Source organism: Fulmarus glacialis, unplaced genomic scaffold (assembly GCF_000690835.1).
Source record: "Fulmarus glacialis isolate BGI_N327 unplaced genomic scaffold, ASM69083v1 scaffold12037, whole genome shotgun sequence".
NCBI lineage: Eukaryota > Metazoa > Chordata > Aves > Procellariiformes > Procellariidae > Fulmarus > Fulmarus glacialis.
The window spans coordinates 198-19,004 of record NW_009223832.1 but is presented as its reverse complement, the minus strand read 5'-3'; the positions used below and the strand labels follow the sequence as shown (position 1 = coordinate 19,004).

General features: G+C 53.0%; 2 protein-coding genes across 2 annotated transcripts; one reads left to right on the top strand and one right to left on the bottom strand.

Moving 5' to 3' along the window:
- Nucleotides 1-750: 750 nt before the first annotated feature.
- Nucleotides 751-15,922, top strand: CCDC78 (coiled-coil domain containing 78). The gene is made up of 17 exons (XM_009581936.1): nucleotides 751-871; nucleotides 1,032-1,126; nucleotides 2,542-2,670; nucleotides 2,883-2,969; nucleotides 3,245-3,424; nucleotides 6,578-6,632; nucleotides 6,692-6,726; nucleotides 6,810-6,860; nucleotides 7,640-7,728; nucleotides 8,302-8,380; nucleotides 8,876-9,001; nucleotides 10,062-10,273; nucleotides 10,912-11,083; nucleotides 11,778-11,821; nucleotides 13,449-13,515; nucleotides 14,945-15,045; nucleotides 15,796-15,922. The coding sequence occupies exons 1-17, from the start codon at nucleotides 751-753 to the stop codon at nucleotides 15,920-15,922; spliced, it is 1,770 nt and encodes a 589-aa protein (XP_009580231.1).
- A 1,021-nt stretch (nucleotides 15,923-16,943) lies between these two features.
- On the bottom strand, nucleotides 16,944-18,498 carry LOC104079783 (protein FAM173A-like; the record flags this gene model as incomplete). Its single annotated transcript, XM_009581935.1, has 3 exons — nucleotides 16,944-17,132; nucleotides 17,755-17,805; nucleotides 18,358-18,498. Coding segments are annotated over 3 exons (381 nt in total), but the record flags the coding sequence as incomplete, so codon positions are not given.
- Nucleotides 18,499-18,807: the final 309 nt, after the last annotated feature.

Here is an 18,807-nt window from a genome sequence, read left to right as displayed (position 1 = left end):
GGTCTGGCTGGTGCTGGAGGAGAGGGGAAAATAAACAGCGGGCATCGGTCTGGGGGGCTGCGTGCTTGAAATCTTCAACCGGTTTCCTCTTGAGGTGCTGTGGATTTGGGGAGCGTTTTCACATCTTAGAGCTGCGTCCTGGGTGAGAGTTTCGCACCTCGGAGCTCACTGGCGATCCTGCCACCACATCAGCTGTGTTAAAAGTGTTCTTGACAAGAAAAGTGAAAGAAAAACTCAGTACAGAGTTGGCATTTCAGCTCTTAGTGGGGTTAACAAAACAAATTGTTTGGTTTTGCTCTGGAGCGGTGATGGAGATTTTGGTTTGCGATGACACCCTAAAACCTCATTCCTCTGCCCAATTTTGCTATTTGTAGTGTCATCCAGGAGAAAATTTGCTTTGTGTTTCCAAACCATGGGAAAAGCAGTCACGGTCATTTCTGGTGCTGGTACAGCACCTGCCACAAAGGTGCTTTTGCCAGGGTCTCCCAGGCACTGTAGGAGCATAAATAATACCATATATGTTAATAAGTCTTATATTGCCATCTGCCAGGTGAAACGGGCACCCCCGCGGCTCAGGGAGCACCCGGCTTTGCCAGCATGCTGGGGTGGGATATTTGCCCGCCTGAATTGGGCGTCGTGGGGCCCGGGCACGCCGCTGCTGGGGCCGGGGCTGTCTGGGATAGCGGCGTGAGCGAGCCTGTGCACGTCCCTGGGCCGGTGTGGGCTGCAAGTGCCTGTCCTCAGGGACCCATGCAGGGCTGGGAGATGGCGGGAGACAGCGTGCACCTGGGGAGCGGAGCTGCGGCTCAGCTCCTTCGTGTGCCGGAGCACCCGCCAGAGATTTCTGAGCCCCCCCCCAGTGCTGTGGGCGGTGTGTGAATTTGGCTTTCTTCTTGGCAGTGGGTGTGAAGAGACCGTGAATTCTCATCAGCACTTTCATTACCTTAATAAAATTACTTCAGGTCTGTTAAGTTCTTTTGCAGAAAAAGAAGACATAATTGCATGTTTCGTTAGCTTCTCTCTCCCCCAAGCACCAAAAGAGCTCAGCCCCTGGGTCTTGCTTCCATGGCTGTTTGTGAAATCCACATCGAGGGGCTACAGGATCTTCTCCAAGAGCCCGGACCAGGTGAGGAGCTGGTAAACTCTGCTTGGCACAGAGCTTCTGTCAGGGTGGCCCTTCTCCCTCTTTCATCCTCTTAGCTTTGACAGGTACTAAGAAGTTATTCAGAGCTATGGTCTTTTTGCACGTTATATTGTCAAAGCTTTTCTTCTGTAAGAGGCAAGTTCTTACCTAAACTCACCCGCTCTGCAGAAATAGGAGTGATAATAAGCCCAAAATGAGGAGATGAAGAACTGGCATTCGTTTTACCCCATGGCTGCCGTTCACCAAGGTCTTCCAGTGTTATCCACTGTGCCTTACGCTCTCCGTTACCCTCGCTCGTATGTCGGAGACTCTGTTCAAGTACTTTTAGCTTTGCACACACTTGGGAGTTGTCCCGTTCAGGCCGGGATGTCAGCGGCAGCGTGTAGACAAGCACAATCCAGATTTAGCACTGTCTGGGCTAATCAGAGTTTGTTTCAGTGTGTTTTTTGCTTTAAAATATATTTTTTTCCGCATAGCATCTCTGATGCGAAGTGATAAATTGGGGAAGGGCTTTCCTGTCACCAGCTGTGGCTTGGTCAGAGCGCAGAGATCCTGGTACCCTTTGGATGGCTCACTGACACAGGAGATAGAAGGACTGTAGAGATCAAGAGAAAATCGCCTGGAAGTAAGTTGATGTTAGATGCTACTGGATGGTCTTGGAGCAGATGGTTGGATTTATGGATTAATTAGATCTTAAATTCTTTGAAGATCCCTGCAATAGAGACGGAGGCCATCCCTACAGGGGGGGTTTGGGAACGGTCCATAATATAAATGGAGTGGTACCTCCTAGCTGGCAATATTGCTTCACTGGGGGTGTCTGCTAAGCTTCTTGTTTCAGTATCTGCTGTGTGCTGTCTTAGGAATACAGAACCTCCTGACAAGTGTCACTTCTTTTCCTGGGGTGGCTGTGATAATTGGTTCCACCTTAAGGTGGATCAAGGTGGATGCCGCACCCGCTAGTAACCAAAGTTGTTAGCAACATCGCTTTTGCCCTAACTCGAGGGAAAGGTTGCTGCCATAGAGATCCTTAGAGCCTTCCTTTGCTCTTCAGCCACTGCCTGCCTGATATTGTGCAAAGATTCTGGACTCTGGGCACATGGATTTTGCAGAGAACAAGAATGTAAGTACTCTGACAGAGCACATGCAGCATCTTGCTAACAAATATCTAAGCATGAAGGTCTGTAGCCCCTTCCCAGGTCGTGGAACCAGCGCTCTGCAAATGAAATCCTAATCGCAGGAGGAAAACGGCAGCTGAAAAACCCATCTACAATCTGTTCAAGCTCTGAAAAACTGGATATGCTGTGCTCTTCCACCAGCACTGCGGTGGGAGCATAGCACGGGGGAGAGGAGGGCTCTGCTGGCTGGCACCAGCTGTTAGAGCTGTTGTGTGTCCCTAGGTGCAGCTGCAGGATAAGAATGAGAGGCTGTACGGGCTCGGAGACCTACAGGAGAGGATGGGGAAGCTGGCTGGCTCCAAAACAGATTTGCCAGCCAGAATGGTCTTCAGTGAAGAGGAAAAACTGAAGGTAAAAACCAAATACTTTAGGAGTTGGAGAGAACTGAGCCATGAAGCCGTGTAAGGCCAGTAGATCTGCAGTGAAAAATCTGGTGGGAAATGTTGGGGCACCTTTCTAGGGGTGTGTGTGTTGTGCTCAAATTCTCTGGTGCAACCTGTTGAAACAGTATGTTGGCCTCAGAATCAGTCCTTGGCCTTTATAATGTCCTTTCTCTCCCCTAGATTTCCAAAGACCTCGTTGATCTCCAGATCGAGACAAACAAAATGAAGGAACAGTATGAGACGGAGAACTTTGAACTGAAAAATATGGTATCCAAAAGTTTGTAGTAGAGTCGATTCAGCTCTGCCAATACCTTTATCCAGAACTGCAGCTCATTATGCATCCATCTTTGTTTTGCTTGGTGTATTCTCCTGGCTTTAGCTAGAGCAATGAATCCCCCCCCGACACCCCAGATACCATGAAACGCGTGTGAAACTCATCTGTCTCTAAGTCATAGTGTGCCAGAACCTGTTTGGCCAAATAAATGCCCTGTGATTGCTGCTGGTCTGTGCCACAGTCTAATTCTGCTGCCTCCTCACTGCAGATCCTGGCCCTGGAGAACCGTGTGCTGGAGCTGGAGCTCTGCAGTGAGAAAGTCACCGGGGAGCGGGATGCCTTACGGGAACGTCTGCACGCTCTGGAGACCAGTCGGAAGGAGCTGGCGGATGAGTACATCATTTTGAAAAGCAATTACCTGGCCCTAGGCAAAGAACTGGAGCAGGAGGTGAGACAGGCTGCGGTGTTTGCTCTGGTGTTCTCGACTCCATCTCATAATTACCTGATCTACAGACAGCTTGGTTGGCTTTGGGTTGCGTATCCACGTCACAGCTCAGGTCTAGTAAGGTTTCCCAGCTGTGAGACAGCGTCGCTTGGGGATGGTTATTTTGCTTTCGAGTCCCAGGGGATTTCATGAAACCTGGGCACCTTCTAGCAGGGCTTGCAGAACCTGCTCTGCTCAGCAGGGACAGTGCTGAGCCCACGCTGACCCGTCTGCCGTGCTCTTCTGGGCACCCCGCTGTCAGAGTCTTTCTCTTTTCATGCCACCCCAGATCCCCGTCACTAGCAGTAACGAGGAGGTCACTGCGGGGCTGGTCTGAGTGCACGTTGCAGGTCCCTCTTGACTGCCAGCACGCTTTGTTTCCCTTTTTTCTGCATGGTTTGCGCAGGCTGCACGTGAACTGATTGTAGTCGCTCTCATTTCGTATGGCGGCGGGAAGGGGCCTGGAATTTTTTGAGGTCGGCGAGTTTATAGAAACACGGAATGTAAGCAAGTTTCTGATTGTTCCTTAAAATATAGAGAATTTCCTGGTGACTGTTAGCTTAGCGATTATTAACTAAAGTCTTTTGGACCCAGATTTCTTTGGCAAGAATAGCTATTTCAATAGACCTTCCTCTCTTCCCTCCCTCTCCCCCCTCCCACTTCTCCTTCTTTTTGAATTGGAGCAGATGACTGACACCCTCCTGCCTCCCTCCCCCGGCAGATAGTTTAGCTGGTTCAGCCAAATGACCTGGTTTACCGTGCTGGCCCTGTGCAGAGCTGTGATGGGAAGATGCAGGGCTGGGACCAGGCGTGCTGGTTTAGGCAGCGTCCAGTCTCTCTTTACAGTGAGCGTCCGTCTGCAGAGCTCCGGTAGAGGAGGATATGAGGTCGTGATCATCCTGTTGCAAATAAGCGAGTTAGTGACTCTTGTGAAGCTATCATTTGTCTCCCGTAAGCTGAAAAATGGAAATTTCTTATGAGGAGGCAAGCTCAGCTGCTTGCAGGGGTGTGAACTCACCCCATCGTCCTGCCGGAGCACGAGGCAGAGCGCGTGCAGCTGACTGTCAGCAAGGTAGCACGCTGCTGAGACGCAATACTGCCAGGCTGCGGAGGAATAGCTCGGCGTTCAGCAGTCTTGGTTGCTTCTTGTCCCCAAGGGGGTGCAATATGTTTGTCAAAAATTGGATTTTCAGGTGGCTGACATCTCTAAATGATGGGTTTAACAGGTTGGTGGTAATAACACACTGTTTTCACTTGGATCCTGGAATGTTTCAGAGAGTGAAAGCACATGGATTCAGTTATGTGCCCGGATAGCATCCTGAAGAATTGGTGGAGCAGGGTCCAGAAGCCAAAGGTGAACTCTTTGGTTGTAATTCATAGGCTGAGGATTTTACCCCAGTTGCTTGGCTCCGACTACCAAATACCCCTGCCCGAAGCAAAAGAGGCTCCAATTTGGCAGGTTGGGACTTGCCACTGCATGGGCCTCTTCTTGCTCATTATTTTCCCAGTGTGGACTTTCCCAAAGGAAATGGGAAAAGCAGCCTGCGGTTCTGCCCCCTCCCCTTCCCCGGCACTCTTCTGGGGAGACAATGAACCTTTTACACATTCCCAATTACAAGTGCTACTTGTGACCTTGCCAATATGTTGTCATGGCTGCTTGGCGCAGAAGCAGCTCGGCGAGCTCATTCACGGTCCCTTGTACGGGAACAGTTAGAGCCTCTGAATTGTCGCGGCCCCCATTGTACGGCTCGATTCACACATCGCCCTGTGTCTGTCCCAGGCGAAGGAGCGCGGCGGAGCTGGCCTTTCCTGTCCCTGGGGAAGTGCCTTCCAGAAGATGCCAGCCAGTCACTTTGTGCCTGTTTTCTAACTCGCTGTAAATTCTTCCCTTTCAAGACTCTGACCTTTTCTCGACTCTCCGTTTCCTCCTCCTCTTTTGTTCAGCGGGCTTATGCAGTCTGCATCGGTGGTACGAAGTGAGGCCATCGGAGGGAACCCAAATGGCTGCGAACCGGTTCGATACCGGGGTTTTCCCTGGAGCCTGGCCAGGGGAGGCAGCGAAGCCCACTGCAAACCTGGGACTGTCTCTTTCTTTCGCCAAGCTGGTACTTCTGTGCTTGTGTGACCCCCTCTGATCAAATTGTCAGGGCTGACAGCTGCAGATGGATCGTTTTCGGTTGGAGAACAAGCAGCCTGTCTCTGCGTAGCTGTCAGTTTTCACAGCTGTATATCTCACCTCTTTGTCAGCCTCTTTTCTCCTCTCCTCTCTCCCTCAGCCCACCCTGTGCTATCTTTTGATAAGCTATTCTCTCCACGGATGACTCAGATGACCTCTGCCTCCCATCCTCCCGATTCACTGCCATGGTAACAATTACTCAAGCTTGTCCCCAGTCATAAACCCCATCAAAGCTTTGTTATCTACATAGAAACCCTCCCGTGAGACATGAATTCCCCCAGTGTTCCTTCCAGATCACCTGTAACAGAGCCTTTCTCATTCAGATCCTCTTTATCTTTTGGAAATGTGTCACTTCACACCAGCACGGCTTTGAATCTTGCTGCCTACGCCGGTGCTGTGGGCTGGCTGCTGCTGGAGGGATGCATTCAAACAAAACTGGAATTAGCTGGGTGGCGTCAGCCTAGGTGGATGGAGATTTGGCCCTTCTTTTACATTACGGAGTCCAGCACTGTTCAAATCCGTTGCATGGGGAGAGACATGCCTGAAGTGTTGGGAGGCTGTGTGGAGGGTACAGGGTTAGAGTGAGGAGGGAGGCTGGAGGTCAGGACGGAGAGGTGGTGGCAGAGCTGTGCCCAGGGCTGGGCTGGCACCAGGTTCTGCATCTGAATGCCAGAGCGAGGTGGGCAGAGGGAGTAAGGTTACACGTGAATAATCCTGATGCTTGGCGATGACACTTACCCTGCATTTCCATGAGAATTAGAAAATCACTGATCTCTTTGGACATATGAGAGGGAACTAAAGATAAAACTTGCTTTCAGGAGGAGATGTGAGTGCCTGCCTTGTGTACACACCAAGAGCAGCGGGCATGTGCTGAACAGACAGCGTGCAGAGCCGGCGAGGCAGGATTTCGGAAGCTCTTTCCTTCTTGTTTGACCTGGCAGGTCGTGAAGAACGAAGAGCTCAGCCTAGAGCTGCTCAACCTGGCCAATGCCAAGAGCACCCTTCCCCGCAGAGAGGGCAACCACTACCACTCCCCCGCCACGGCCGATGGCAAGCAACGGTGCGCCGTCTCTCGGCTCGGAAGGTGAAGGTAAGGACCTCTCTGCCCTGTCGCCAGCTCCTTGGAGAACAGGGATCTAACAGGCACCTTCTTCTCTCTCTTACTAAAACCAGCCAGAAGATGTAGTTGCCTCTGAACATGAGCGGCAAAAGCTGGAGAGAAACGTGAGTGTGTGGGTCTGCTGCTGGATCCCTGGGGAAGCAGAGGGGGAATGTATTCCGACTGGCTGGCACCTCCTGGTGCTAACTTGAATTTTGTGGATGAGCTGATGCCTTGATTTATTTTAAATTTTTTTTTAAGCTTTGCAGTTGAAAAGTGAGACTATAATAACTCCAGCTCTTATGGAGGCAAAAGCTGAGAGAGGACAGCTGTGGTTCCCTCCGTCAGTGCCCCTGGGTGAACGGGGGCAGGAGTTTAGAAGTCAACAAGTGCAGAGGACACTTGCTTATTTTCTCCTTGCCATTACTTGAGAAAGATGGGGCTGATAAAGCACCCGAAACTGAAAGCACCGAGATGCTCCCTGCCTCCTTCCCATCTGCAGCCCGCGCAATACCAGCTTGGGCTCTGCCACCAGCTCCTGCTGGGAGTGTGACTCTCGGAGTGAGACTTTCCCTTGGAGGAACAACACCTGTGCACCTCCATGTGCCTGGGCTCTGCCACCAGCTCCTGCTGGGAGTCTGACTCTCGGAGTGAGACTTTCCCTTGGGGGAACAACACCTGTGCACCTCCATGTGCACCTCCATGTGCCTTCTCCAGAACACACACCTCTTTTGGGGTGCTACAGGGCACTGGTCACTCCCAGTTAAACCTGTCCTTTCCCCAGTGTGTCACTGGTCATCTGGACTTGTGCTCAGCTGGAGGATCTTCTCCTTTCTTCCCCGTTCACAAATCCCTTTGCTTAGCTCTGCCCTCTGTCTCATCTTCCTCTTCGTTTGTCCCTCAGTTGCTTGGAAACCAGGATCACATAAAAGTGGAGCTTGAAAAACTGAAGAAAACCTATGATTCGCAGCAGCAGAAGCTGGAAGAGAGAGTGTGAGTATTTGAGGACACGTCCTTCTGTTTGGCTGGGCATTTGTGGAGCTCGTTGCAGCTGAATTTGATCCTTGGGCGCAGGAGAGGAGGCAGCCTGCCTTTGGTGGGATACAGGGTGGGAAATGATGATTCACCCTTGGAACAAGTGATGCCTGGAAGCAAAACCTGATGTTTTCAAGGCTCTTAAGAGGGTCAGCTGTCTGCTTAAAAGTCAGTGGTGTTTAGGTACCCGACTGGCCTATGCACCTCTGTGACAGCCCGGAGATGAATCCAACCCTAGCCCTTACCCACACAGCGGTTCTTCCATCGACAGGCTGGGATGGGGTCGGTGTCACAGGAAAGGCTGGCACAGCAGGGATGCTGGAGAACTAGACCCTCTGACTGGGGAGGACGTTCACTTTTGGTTGTGAGAGCTCTGTGGCTGCTGGTTGGCATACATCTGGTGGGTGCTGGCAGCTGCTGCTGGGAGATTTCTGTCATCCTGTAGTGATTTCCTTCTCAAAGCTGGCTGTATTGGACCTACAGAGAAGTTTGGGGGGTTAAAATAAATACACCTTCTTCCTGTGTGCCCAGGATCACGATGGGGAAGGAGCTGCAGGAGGCGAAGGGAGCGATTGGGGACACCCAGCACAAGCTGGCGGAGCAGTCAGCGGTAAGGGCAGGCTCCCTTCCAGCCCCTGGCACCCGGGCTCCAGGACTGCGCCTGCTCATCCGCTCCTCCTGGGTGCCATGCACTTCTCCTGGAGCTAGCAGGGGGTGGATGTCTTGTACTGAGGTACTCCAACATGTCTCCCTCTCCAGGGAGTTTGTCATACCAAGGTGCTCCTCCCTGTGCAGTTTTCTTCTGCAGGGGTGCGATGCACGTGGTAGAAGGTGCTGCTTGCCACAGGTGGTGGGAGGAATTTTGTTCACTGATATTTAGAAAGAGTTGGTGAAATCACCGGGGTGGGGATCGCAAATGACAGAAGGTAGCAGGGGAATAGAGACTATAAACATTTCCAGTGGGCTTCTGTGAAAACCCAGACCTTCCCAGCTCTAGTGAAGCTGAATATCTGGAAATGAAGTCCCCCATCTCTTACGGAGCTTCCTAGTGCCTCTTGCTTGGCCAGAGGACGAGGGCAGCAGCGAACCTGTTTGCTGTGCCTAGGTGCTGCTCACCTCCCAGAGCCAGCTCCAAGAGGTGGAGGCGGAGAACTCCCGGCTGCAGCTCCGGCTGAAGGAGCTGAACGAGGAATATCGCTCCCGGCTCGCACAGTACATCAAGGACGTGGCGGTGGGTACCCCCTGCCCCAGGGGCTCTCCTCGCCAGGAGAGGTCTCTCCATGCTGGCTGCCTGCTTCTTGCAGGCTGCTGCTGTTTCCCCTCCTTGCTGGGCTGCTGAGCAGAGCAGGCAGTGGGGCTTGGGGAGCCATCCTGCAGCTGGAAGGGGGCTCTACCCCCTCGGCTTGGCCTGGGGGAGGAGATGCCAGCCCCGCTCCTCACCCAGATTTCCTGTATGGCCACACTAAAGGGTCTGTGAGTTTCTGCTGGGACTTTCTTTCTTGGTCAGATTACTTGGATTGAAAGATCCTCTTATTTACAATGGCTGCCTTCCAGTTGGCTCCTAATCTCCATTGCCCTGACAACTTCCCTCGGCAGGCCAAGCGATGCTACTTCTGGCTCTGTCACAGCCTCCGTGGTGACTCTCCTGCTGTCCCCGTGGTCGGCTACAGAGCCGTGTAACACCAGTGCCTGGGACCCGCTCTGGGAACAAGCACCTTTGACGTAGAATAGGGCCCCCTGAGCATGGTGAGGACTCGGCAGAAGGCAGGAGTTTCAGGCAGGTTCAGGTGTGGATACCTGATTATATTGAGCAGGGAGACTGGGAAGAAATCTCTTTCTAGTCCCTTGGTAGCAATAAGCAGATTTTGGCAAGAGCTTCTGTGCTGGGAGAGGGTTGGTACCGAAGAACACGGTGTGGTGATGGATCAGGAGATTAAGCAAAGCAATTTTTACTATTAAGAATAGTTTAATTTCTAACAGAGCGATGTTGAAGCATCTCCTAGCTAGCAGAGAGGGTGCGGCACGGTGGAAAGAATATGGACTAGAGATGGTAACACCTAATGCCAACTCGTGTTTCCCTAGGCGGGTCACTGATACAGTACAGGTGCCTTCTCTGTCTTGAAGGGCCATGATGGTAGCTAATGAGACTTTCCTGCTCTTAGAAAATGGAAGATATGCCCTAATCTCTGTGCTGTTAGCACAAATATTCCTGGACCTTCTCCTTGGGAAATGGGTTACATGCCTTAGGGAACGGCTTGATCACCTCGTTTTCTTTCTCTGTGTGTTTAAAGGACTATATGGACAGCAAATCCAGCAATGTGATGGGGCCTAGCAAAGCCCCAGCTGATCATGCTCCCATGAAACACTTTGTGGACAGCATGCTGAAGGATATCAGGGCTTCCTACAGGTCTCGGGAAGAGCAGCTAGCTGGAGCGGCACGTGGCTACAAGAAACGCATGAAGAACTTGGTCAAGAAGCATGAGAACCTGCTGATTGCTTATGGGTAGGGCGAAGCTAAGCCAGGGCCTGGGCTACTTCTGTCTCTTCAGCTTATTGCTAAGGACCGAGTGGAAGTGCCCCGTAGCACCCAGCTCCCTGGCTGAGAGGGAGGCAAACGGGGCTCCCAGGTGGAGCAGAGGATCTGGAGCGCGTGTTTATCTCCCTGCTCTTGACAAGCCAGGAGCAAGGAGTCTCCAGCTACACATCAGAGTGCTCTGGACACTCTGGAGCTGCTTTGCACATACATTTCTCCTGTGTAAAATTTAGGGTGAGAGATTGATTCCATGTTGGATGGTATAGAAATGCAGAAGTACCACAAATAACTCCTGCCTCCCAGCCCGTCTCTGCAGTGCTCTCAGCTCTGCTCCACAGCTCTCTCAGCAGCTTGGGCTGTGGGAAGCAGCAGAAATTCTTGTGGCATAAAAGCCACAAATAGCTCTAGGACAAGCTCCCCTCAGAAACACTCCCAGGAATATTGTGCATGCTGCTGGGCTCTCCCACTTTTCCTTTGTGGGTAGACTGGCTGTAGGTGGCCAGAAGCCAGCAGATCCCAAGCGAATGGTACCTCCATCAGCAGCAGAAATGCTCGGTGTTGTTACCTAAACAAAGCTATCAGGGTCTAACCCCTCTGGCATGTTACAGGCTCCAGCGAGAGCAGATCCGGTCCTTGGGCAGCAGCGCTATGGATTGTGGCCCTGCCGAGCTCCACTTTTCCATCACAGACCCAGAGCTGCTGACAAACGCAACCCGGGAGCTAAACCGGCTGCGGGAGGATAAAGCAAAACTGGAGATGCAGCTATATGAATTGCAGAAGGTGGTGGCTGGGCTTTCTGTGGGAGTGAAACTGGGGGTGGTGGGGAGAGTCTCACAAGTGATAGATTCAGCCCCTTAGGCATTCCCTGAGGGTTTGCTGTATCTCTGTGGCACAGGCAGGGGTAGCGCTTGCTCTCTTTCTCGTTTTGGGAAGAGACGGGATGTCCAAGCAGTTCCCTCATTGCTTCAACCCTGCTGCGTAGGGGTAAGTTACAGTTAGATCCAGGAGGCTGGGCAGCCCCATAGATTGGGGTCAGTGAGCTCTGGGAGGGCTGAGGAGTAGCAGATGTTATGGGAGAGCTGCCAGGCCAGCAGACTCACTCACTGCTAAAAGAAGAGGCGAGTAAGGGAGGATAGGATGGGGCTTTCTGTTCTTGAATGCCTTTGCCTCAGCATGAATAGCTAACTGAGCAGGAAACCACACTCAGAAACACGCCAGTCAGCTCCACGTCCTCCCACTGGTTCTGCCTGGGCAGAGACATGTCTCTTGATTTGAGTGAGATGATACATTTATTTAAAAATTCAGAGGATGGGAGACCTAAACCTTAAGATTGTGCTGCATATCACTTCCTTGCCAGGGCACTGGTGGCTGTTGGCATGCTGAGATATGTTGTGCCATTTCAAAGTGGCAGGGACTGTGGTGAGATTGCAATGGTGTAATGCTTACAGGAATACTGTTCTTCCTTTGCCTTCAGAAAAAACTGAAAGAAACCTCTGGCTTTCCGCTGTCTCCTGAGCAGTAAGTGCTGTTTGTTTCTCGGGATATTTGTAATTCTGAATTCTCCTTGCTGCGTGGATTGAGGAGTCTTTTCTGCTTTACTTGGAGAAGGTAATAAATAGGGAGAAAGCAAGCTGATAGGGACTCATCCGAGAAGAAAAGCCAGCTGTCGTCTCAGTGCAGCGTTTCCTGCGGTGAAATGAGTTGGTCGTTTGGGCCTTGATCCAAGAAGGCTCTTAAGCACATGTTTGATTTAATCATGTTTTCAGTCCCACTGATCTCTTTAGAAGCTGAAGTTAAGCATACGCCCGAGTGCTTTGGTGGATCACAACCTGAGAAAGGCAAGTGAAACACCACTTTGGGATGGTCTTGTTTCTCCTCCCTCCCAGTGCAGAAGCTGGGCTGGAACCCTTAGGTGACCCTGTACCGACACCTCCCTGGCTTCCTGACATGCCCTTTATTTGCTCTTTTTTGATGGGTCTCTTCCCCCTGCTTTTTGCTGAAGCTCTATCAACTATAGCTGTGGAGAGGTGGAACAAAGCATAGGAGAAATCTGAGCTGGGATTTTTCAGCCTTTTAAATGCGGTAGCCTAGAAAATATGTCAGGTATTTTGGTGACTGGATGCCAGCACGGAAGAGTCGGTCAGTGTCTGAGCCACCAGGCTCCAGAGGAGTGTCTCAGAGAAAAGCTTGAGCCTTAACCAGGCTCTGCCATGCTGAAAAACAGTAGTAGTCCTTGAAGAGATGCATTAATTTTGGCAGACTTGCCACAGGAACAAGACAGAGAAGTACCAGAACCTGCATTTTAGTGATGCGTCTTGTTGAGGTTTTTATAGCTGCCAAGAGACTCTACACACTTCAAACACTTTTTCTGCGTGCTGATGGGTCGTACCCACGCCATTACCTTGTTCCTTTAGCTAGAGACATGAAGCCTGGTGTAACCACAGCACTTCAGCTATAACTCCTGCTGCTTCTCGTCTTTATCAGCTGTGTGGCTTCGCTGTTTATTGTTCTCTTCGCTTCTGCTCCCATGAAATCTCAGCCATGATTTCCCGTGTGCCTGGGCTGCAGCCACCAGAGGGAACTCTGGCAGTCGCAGCGGAGCCGCTCTTGAGCACAATGCATTCCTCCCTTCATACAACCCAAATTCCCCGAGCATCAGATGTGACCTGTATTTTGCTTATTCAGACTGGGACAGAATAGGAAGAACTTTCCCACGGCTGGGCTGCACAGACAGCTCACCTATCGCGCTCAGCGACCAGAACGGGCGGGTTTGTGCTCAGAAACATGAAAAGCGCCAGCATTTGGCATTGATTGCTCTCTGTTTCCATCAAATTCAGTCCTGCAGTGTCAGGTTAAGGACTCTTTCTGCATGGAGTCCTCTGATGTATGAGCGTTGATGTGAACTTGGAAGAAATCCAGCCGTTGCAGCGGGGAATCCCAGGTTGGCAGAAGGGCTGTGACTCTCATGCCTGGGCACAGGGACGGCACTGAAGTCTGGGGCATCGGGAGAGAAAAGGTTCAGGGCGCTGGGGTTTATGGTCTGATGGACAGAAGTTGTGTCCGGCCCCCGAACAGAGCTGTGTGACCTGCAGATGGGCTGGATTTGAAGGTCTGTTCACGATCAAAATCTGCTTTTCTTTCCTAGGCAGCTGGATGAGGAGGGCTGGGCACAGGTCAGGAAGCAGCTCCGGGAGTTCGCACACACCACCCAGGTAAAGGTCTGGAACAGCCCATCTGAAAAAAGCTTATCCCTTACCCCCACGTCAAAGATGTGCTGCCCTAGCCGGGTGCTGCCCTGGGACCGATACGCTGCTCCAGGCTGGAGCGGGAAGCTTTCCACGGAGCCTCGCTGTGGGTTTGGCCTCAGCCCACCACGTGACACTAGCAGGTCCCCAGCCAGTGATGTATCAAGGCTGTACTGTCCCTGCTACTAAAAGAAGGAGAGCAGCCCTTACGGCTGCGCATTGCTGGACTGTATTGCTCCCTCCCGTGTTTCAGCACAAGCATTTAGGCATCTGTGTAACAAACTGGGTCTGTGTTCGACCTGGTTCAACTCTAGTCTGAATCTGAATCGGCTTCCCAGTCTGGTTCCCCCTGAGTGCAAGGATATTTGTGCTGCACTCGGGAATGGGGTGGCCCAGAGCGGGGAGGAGAGGTCTCCCCATCCACAACGCTGCCCTACAGCACCCATGAAACCGTGGTGATGCTCGCTGGGAGCAGGTTTGGCTGCGGTAGGGTTTGCTGTCCGGCAGCAATGGCAGCGGTGGGAAGAAGGGTTGGTACTGGGATCCCTGCCATGCTGACTGCCACACACGGGGAAAAGGGCTTTGGAAACCAGGAAGAAGTTCGGTTTTCTGTGATAGACAAGGCTATAGATGTGCTACCAGCCTGCTTCCATGTCATGCCTTCCTCTATCCATAACGACCTAAGGAAGCGCTCCACCATTCTCTGGTCACGTAAAGCTAAACACCAAAATTGTGTGTATCTTTGTGGCCAAAAGACGGGAGATGCCGTGGCTGAGAGGCTGGAGCGCTGCGCTGGGAGCAGGTCCTGCTTCTGGCTCTGCAGTGCATCTTGGGGGTGAGCTCAGTCAAGCACCTCAGATCCTCCTGGTGACACAGGGACTGTGCAGTTAACTTGGGTAACCTGGCGATCTACCGCCCAGAGACACTGTGCAAAGAACAAATGTTTTTTTTATTTAAAAGGCAAGGTGACTTCCCTTTGCAACGAACTACCGGTGGAAAGGTGTGAAAGCTGTGTCCGAGTGCCAGTTCTAGTGACGGGTCTGCTAGAAGTTGTCTGTGAAGCTTCTGGGGGAGTAAATCATGGCTTGACAGGCAGGGGTTACTGCCTGTCCTGGGGTGGCCCTGGCTCCCATGCCTGCGCTCTGGTCAGGGCAGGCTGCCTGGTCTGCCCGGCCAATGCCCTGGAGCAGTGGTGCCTGCAGAAAGCTGCGCTGTCGTCACCAGGCTCCTTTCCCCGAGCACATCAGTTTTCGGTTGCTTCTGTAGCCTAACGCCAAGCGGTGCCGGAGCTGAGTGATGGGGAAGTGGTCAGCCTCGCCTGGCAGAGAGGGACCGAGCATCTTCACTCCCATCTCACAGAGCTCCCTGTTTTCTGCATCTTTCTCTGCCCCTCCAGGAGGATTTGGAGCAGGAGAGGAGCCAGCTGCTGACTCGGGCGATCGTGGCAGAAGAGCAGGTGTCGGAGCTGCAGGAATACATAGATAAGCATCTTGCAAGGTGAGATGGTAGGATCCCCCTTCACGTGTTCTCTGCTTTGTGCTCCAAGTTTATCTCCCAGGCTAATTGCTGGCGACATCGCCACGCCTGCCCCGCTGTCGGCGCCTGACCTTGCCGCTGCCTTCCCACAGCGCTGCCGGCATGGCTCATGTCCCGCAGCCCGTCCAGCTGTGCGGGCAGCTGCCACCATCCCTTGTTCCGCAGGGCAGGGGGGCAGCGTCTGGCCTGCCCTGCCGCACATCTCCTTCCCCGCGCACTCATCCATCCTTTGGAGGGAGCGAAGAGAGGGGTTGCCTAAAATCCAAAGCCTTCCAGCAGCCCCTGATCTATGGTCCTCTCTCGCTGGCTCATCACGCCCCGAAGCAGGGGGAACAGCTGCTTGGGCAAGGAGGGGTGAGAACAAGCAGGGCACGTCTGTCGGAGCAATGGTCCAACTGCGCCTGCCGTAACTCCCCAGCCAGCGGGGCTGTGAACTCGGGTCAGACTCGTGGGCTTGTTACTGGTACCGTTACCTGGCAGAGCCGACAAACACCTCTTCCTCGGGAAAAGGCTGCGATTTTATATCTGCCGGGGCTCAGCTCGCGGTGTGGCTCAGTGCCTGGGCTGGCTGGTCTGAATTCACTGACACTGCGTGTCCTTAGCATGCAGCGAACACAAGGCAAAGCGCACATTTAAATTTATCGCTCGTGTGTGAGCTATCAGCGGGGTTGTGACCACACGGGCAACAATGGTGCTGCTTCCCCATTGCAGGTACAAGCAGGAGATCCTCCGCTTGAGGAAGCTCGCTGGCAGTGAGGTGCCACGTGCGCTCAGTGCTGGGGCGGCCGATACTCACTCACTGCCCAGAGCCAGAAGGACCGTCAGCCACCAACCGTAGCTCTTCCCCACGGCTCCGAGAAGCGGCACGATCATAGGAAAGAGCAGGATTTAAAAGGAAAGAGCTTTCTGTTGTGTGGGCTGGCCAGGGCACATATCCTTCCCCGGCTGAGAGCTGGGAGGCACAGCGAGGGAAACCACGTGGGTGTTCTCGGTCTCAAATTAACAGTACTAAAATGGGACGAGACAACTGCGTCTCGTCTATCCTCTGGCCCCTCAGCTGTAGGAATTCTGCTGTTCCCTGAGCACATCACGCCTCGGGACACGGGGTCAGGTTCCCAGGCAGCTTTTTACTGTGGGGCTGCAGGAACAGGTTCCCGTTCCTGCCTCCTAGGATGCTGCCAGAATGTTTCTCCTGGGTCAGACCTAGACTGGAGTCCAAGGGATAACTCTGCTCCTGCTTTCGCTCCCTTCTCAGCTTCTAAGAGATAAGGCCAGGGCTGGTTCAAGCTAGACTTTGGTCTAAGAGGTTAGACAGCTGCTCTTTTGTGGTGGGAAAACCTTTTTTTCCTCTGTGTTTGAGTGGAAAAGGGAATGTTATATAAGGTGAGCAGGGCCAAACTGATCCTTCAGCGGGAGGTGAGCTGGACAAACTCCCTCCTGAGCCGCCTTCAAAGGGACGACAGAGCAAAGCCTGAGGCTGGGAGCAGCGACTGCTCTGGCTCCAAGAGCACCCTGCGGCCCAAAGGCAAAGCAAAAGACTCAAGGGAAGAACCGTTCAAATGTTTATTTTGAAAAATTAACTAGAAATAAAGTAGTAAACATACAGAAAGAGGCACTGGTGATTTAGCCCTTAAATCCTGCGATAATTCCAGGATTTCTAGATCTGTTTTCCGTCTCCCTTGCTCCCCCAAAACTGCCGACTCTTTGGAAGACAAGGAGGGACCACCACCCTGCAAGTCCCCGGGGAAAAGCCTGGCCAAGCATCCCTCTCACTGCGGTCCTGAACTGAGCCCAAGGGCTGGAGGGGCTCTGATCCTTATCGCTGCTGACCCTTAATGCCAGGCTTAACGAGGCTGACGTTAGACTGGGCTTCCCTCTGTGCTGCTCTGCGCCGTTCGCCGCACCTCCTTCATATCATAGGCCCAGACTTGCTCCAGCCCCTGCCCAAGGGTGCTGGTGGGGGTCCAGGAGGGGAAGGGGAAGCGTCCAGCCACCACCCGGGCTTCGTCGGGGAGTTCTGCGAGGAGCTTGGCGGCTAGGGGAGGTTTCTGGGGAGAGAGAGACAGCCAGGGCCTTAGGAAACAGTGGCAGTGCCACCAGGGACCACAGGGCAGCTTCTCAGCAAGGCTGGTGGCTCCCAAGCAGGCAGCATCGACCAAAGACCCTTCCAAAATGCAGGGCTGGTACTAGCCCTGTGTACGGTTGGGACTGGGACCAAATTTGAGTGGTGCTGAGCACCGAACCGCTCACTTGCGGTGATGCCCACCGCTGCTGCAGGTCTCAGCACTCCACAAGACTCCTTGTTCTGCCTTACTGAGACTGACGGTGGAGCGTGGTCTCTAACAGGCACTTGTGGTGACCGGGAAGAGGGCCGGGTAACCAGCACCGTGGGGGACATGGGGACAGTGCTCCCAGAGCAGCACTCCCTCGGGAAGACATGTGGAAGAGGGTCCCAGACAAGGTCACATCCATCAGCTGCAACGGGCACAGGCTGCATTGCTGGAAAACATGCTCCCGTTTGGCTTTTTATTCCAGCACGAGCAACTCTGGGATTTTCTTTACCGCTGGTCTCTTATTAAGTTTGCCACTGTCCCAGATTATCTCTCTTTTCTAAGAAAACCCTCCCCTGAGCTCGCTCAGAACAAGTCGGGGTGCCAGAGACCGACTTACCACGCTGGGGGCCAGGAACACGATCACATTGTAGCAATCAGAAAGATTCACCTTAAAAGAGAAGGAAAAGGGGAGTGAAAGAAGCAACAGGCAGAGGGGGAGCTGTGGGGGAACCGTCTGAGTGGCCAAATGCTTTGGGGGCCATCTTCTGAACCTCGGAGGAAGCAAAGATGCCCCACTACATGTGGGACGGGGATGTGTCGATGTGACCGGGAGCTGAGTGCGAAAGCAGAGCCTCTTGCAAAACACCTGCCTCCAGCATTGTCCCAGAACCACGTTCCCTGCTGGATTTTCTCCAGTCAGGCTGCGGGTACCTGATGCCGGCTTTAGCAGCGTCTCTCTGAAGGCCACCCTGTGTCAGCAGCACCTAAGACCTCTTCTCAAAGCTGCCCTGAGAAGGAGCTCTGCTACCTGCACAACCAGCAGCCCAGGCTGGCTGGTTTCCCCGGAAAGGAGGATGGTTTTTCCACCTCCCGGGAGCAGCATGGGTCGGGAAGGAGCAAGCAACCATCAGCGAAGCCTGTCTGGAGATGCAGACCAAGCCCTGGCCCTGCCCTAGCTACGGCCAGCGCTGAGCACAGCCAGACCCTCAGACGCTGTTACCTTCCAGAGATCTTTCTTCAGGAAGGAAACCTTCCCGCTGTACCCAGCCTTCCAGGCCCGGTAGTTGGAGAGACACAGCAGCCAGGGGTTGAGCTCATAGCCAACGGCTGGTCTCAGACCTTGCTTATAAGCCTCTACTACCTGGGGAGAGAGAGAGAGTTGCAACTAAAATGAACCTTGGTGTTCAGTTTGGGGGACAATTTGGGGGACAGGGGTTGTTGCCCAGCTCCACTCGCTCCCTCCTGCTGGCTCATGGGCAGGGTGATCTTGATCCTCGGCACCTTCCAGGTGCAAAGGCTCTTTCCTCCTAGAGTGGTCGTTCCCACCCTGCTCACTGCCTGTGATGTCTTCTAGAGCCGTCTAGGACCATCCAGGGCTATCTAGGGCCATCTAGGACTGTCTAGGGCAGTCTAGGAACATCTAGGGCTAGCTAGGGCCAACTAGGACGGT

Coding starts and splice junctions, on each gene's coding strand:
- CCDC78 (XM_009581936.1), top strand. CDS start 751: ATGCAGGGCTGGGAGATGGCGGGAGACAGCGTGCACCTGGGGAGCGGA. Junction 6,633..6,691: donor CAACCTGGCCAATGCCAAGA/GCACCCTTCCCC, acceptor GCCGATGGCAAG/CAACGGTGCGCCGTCTCTCG. Junction 6,861..7,639: donor GGCAAAAGCTGGAGAGAAAC/GTGAGTGTGTGG, acceptor TTTGTCCCTCAG/TTGCTTGGAAACCAGGATCA.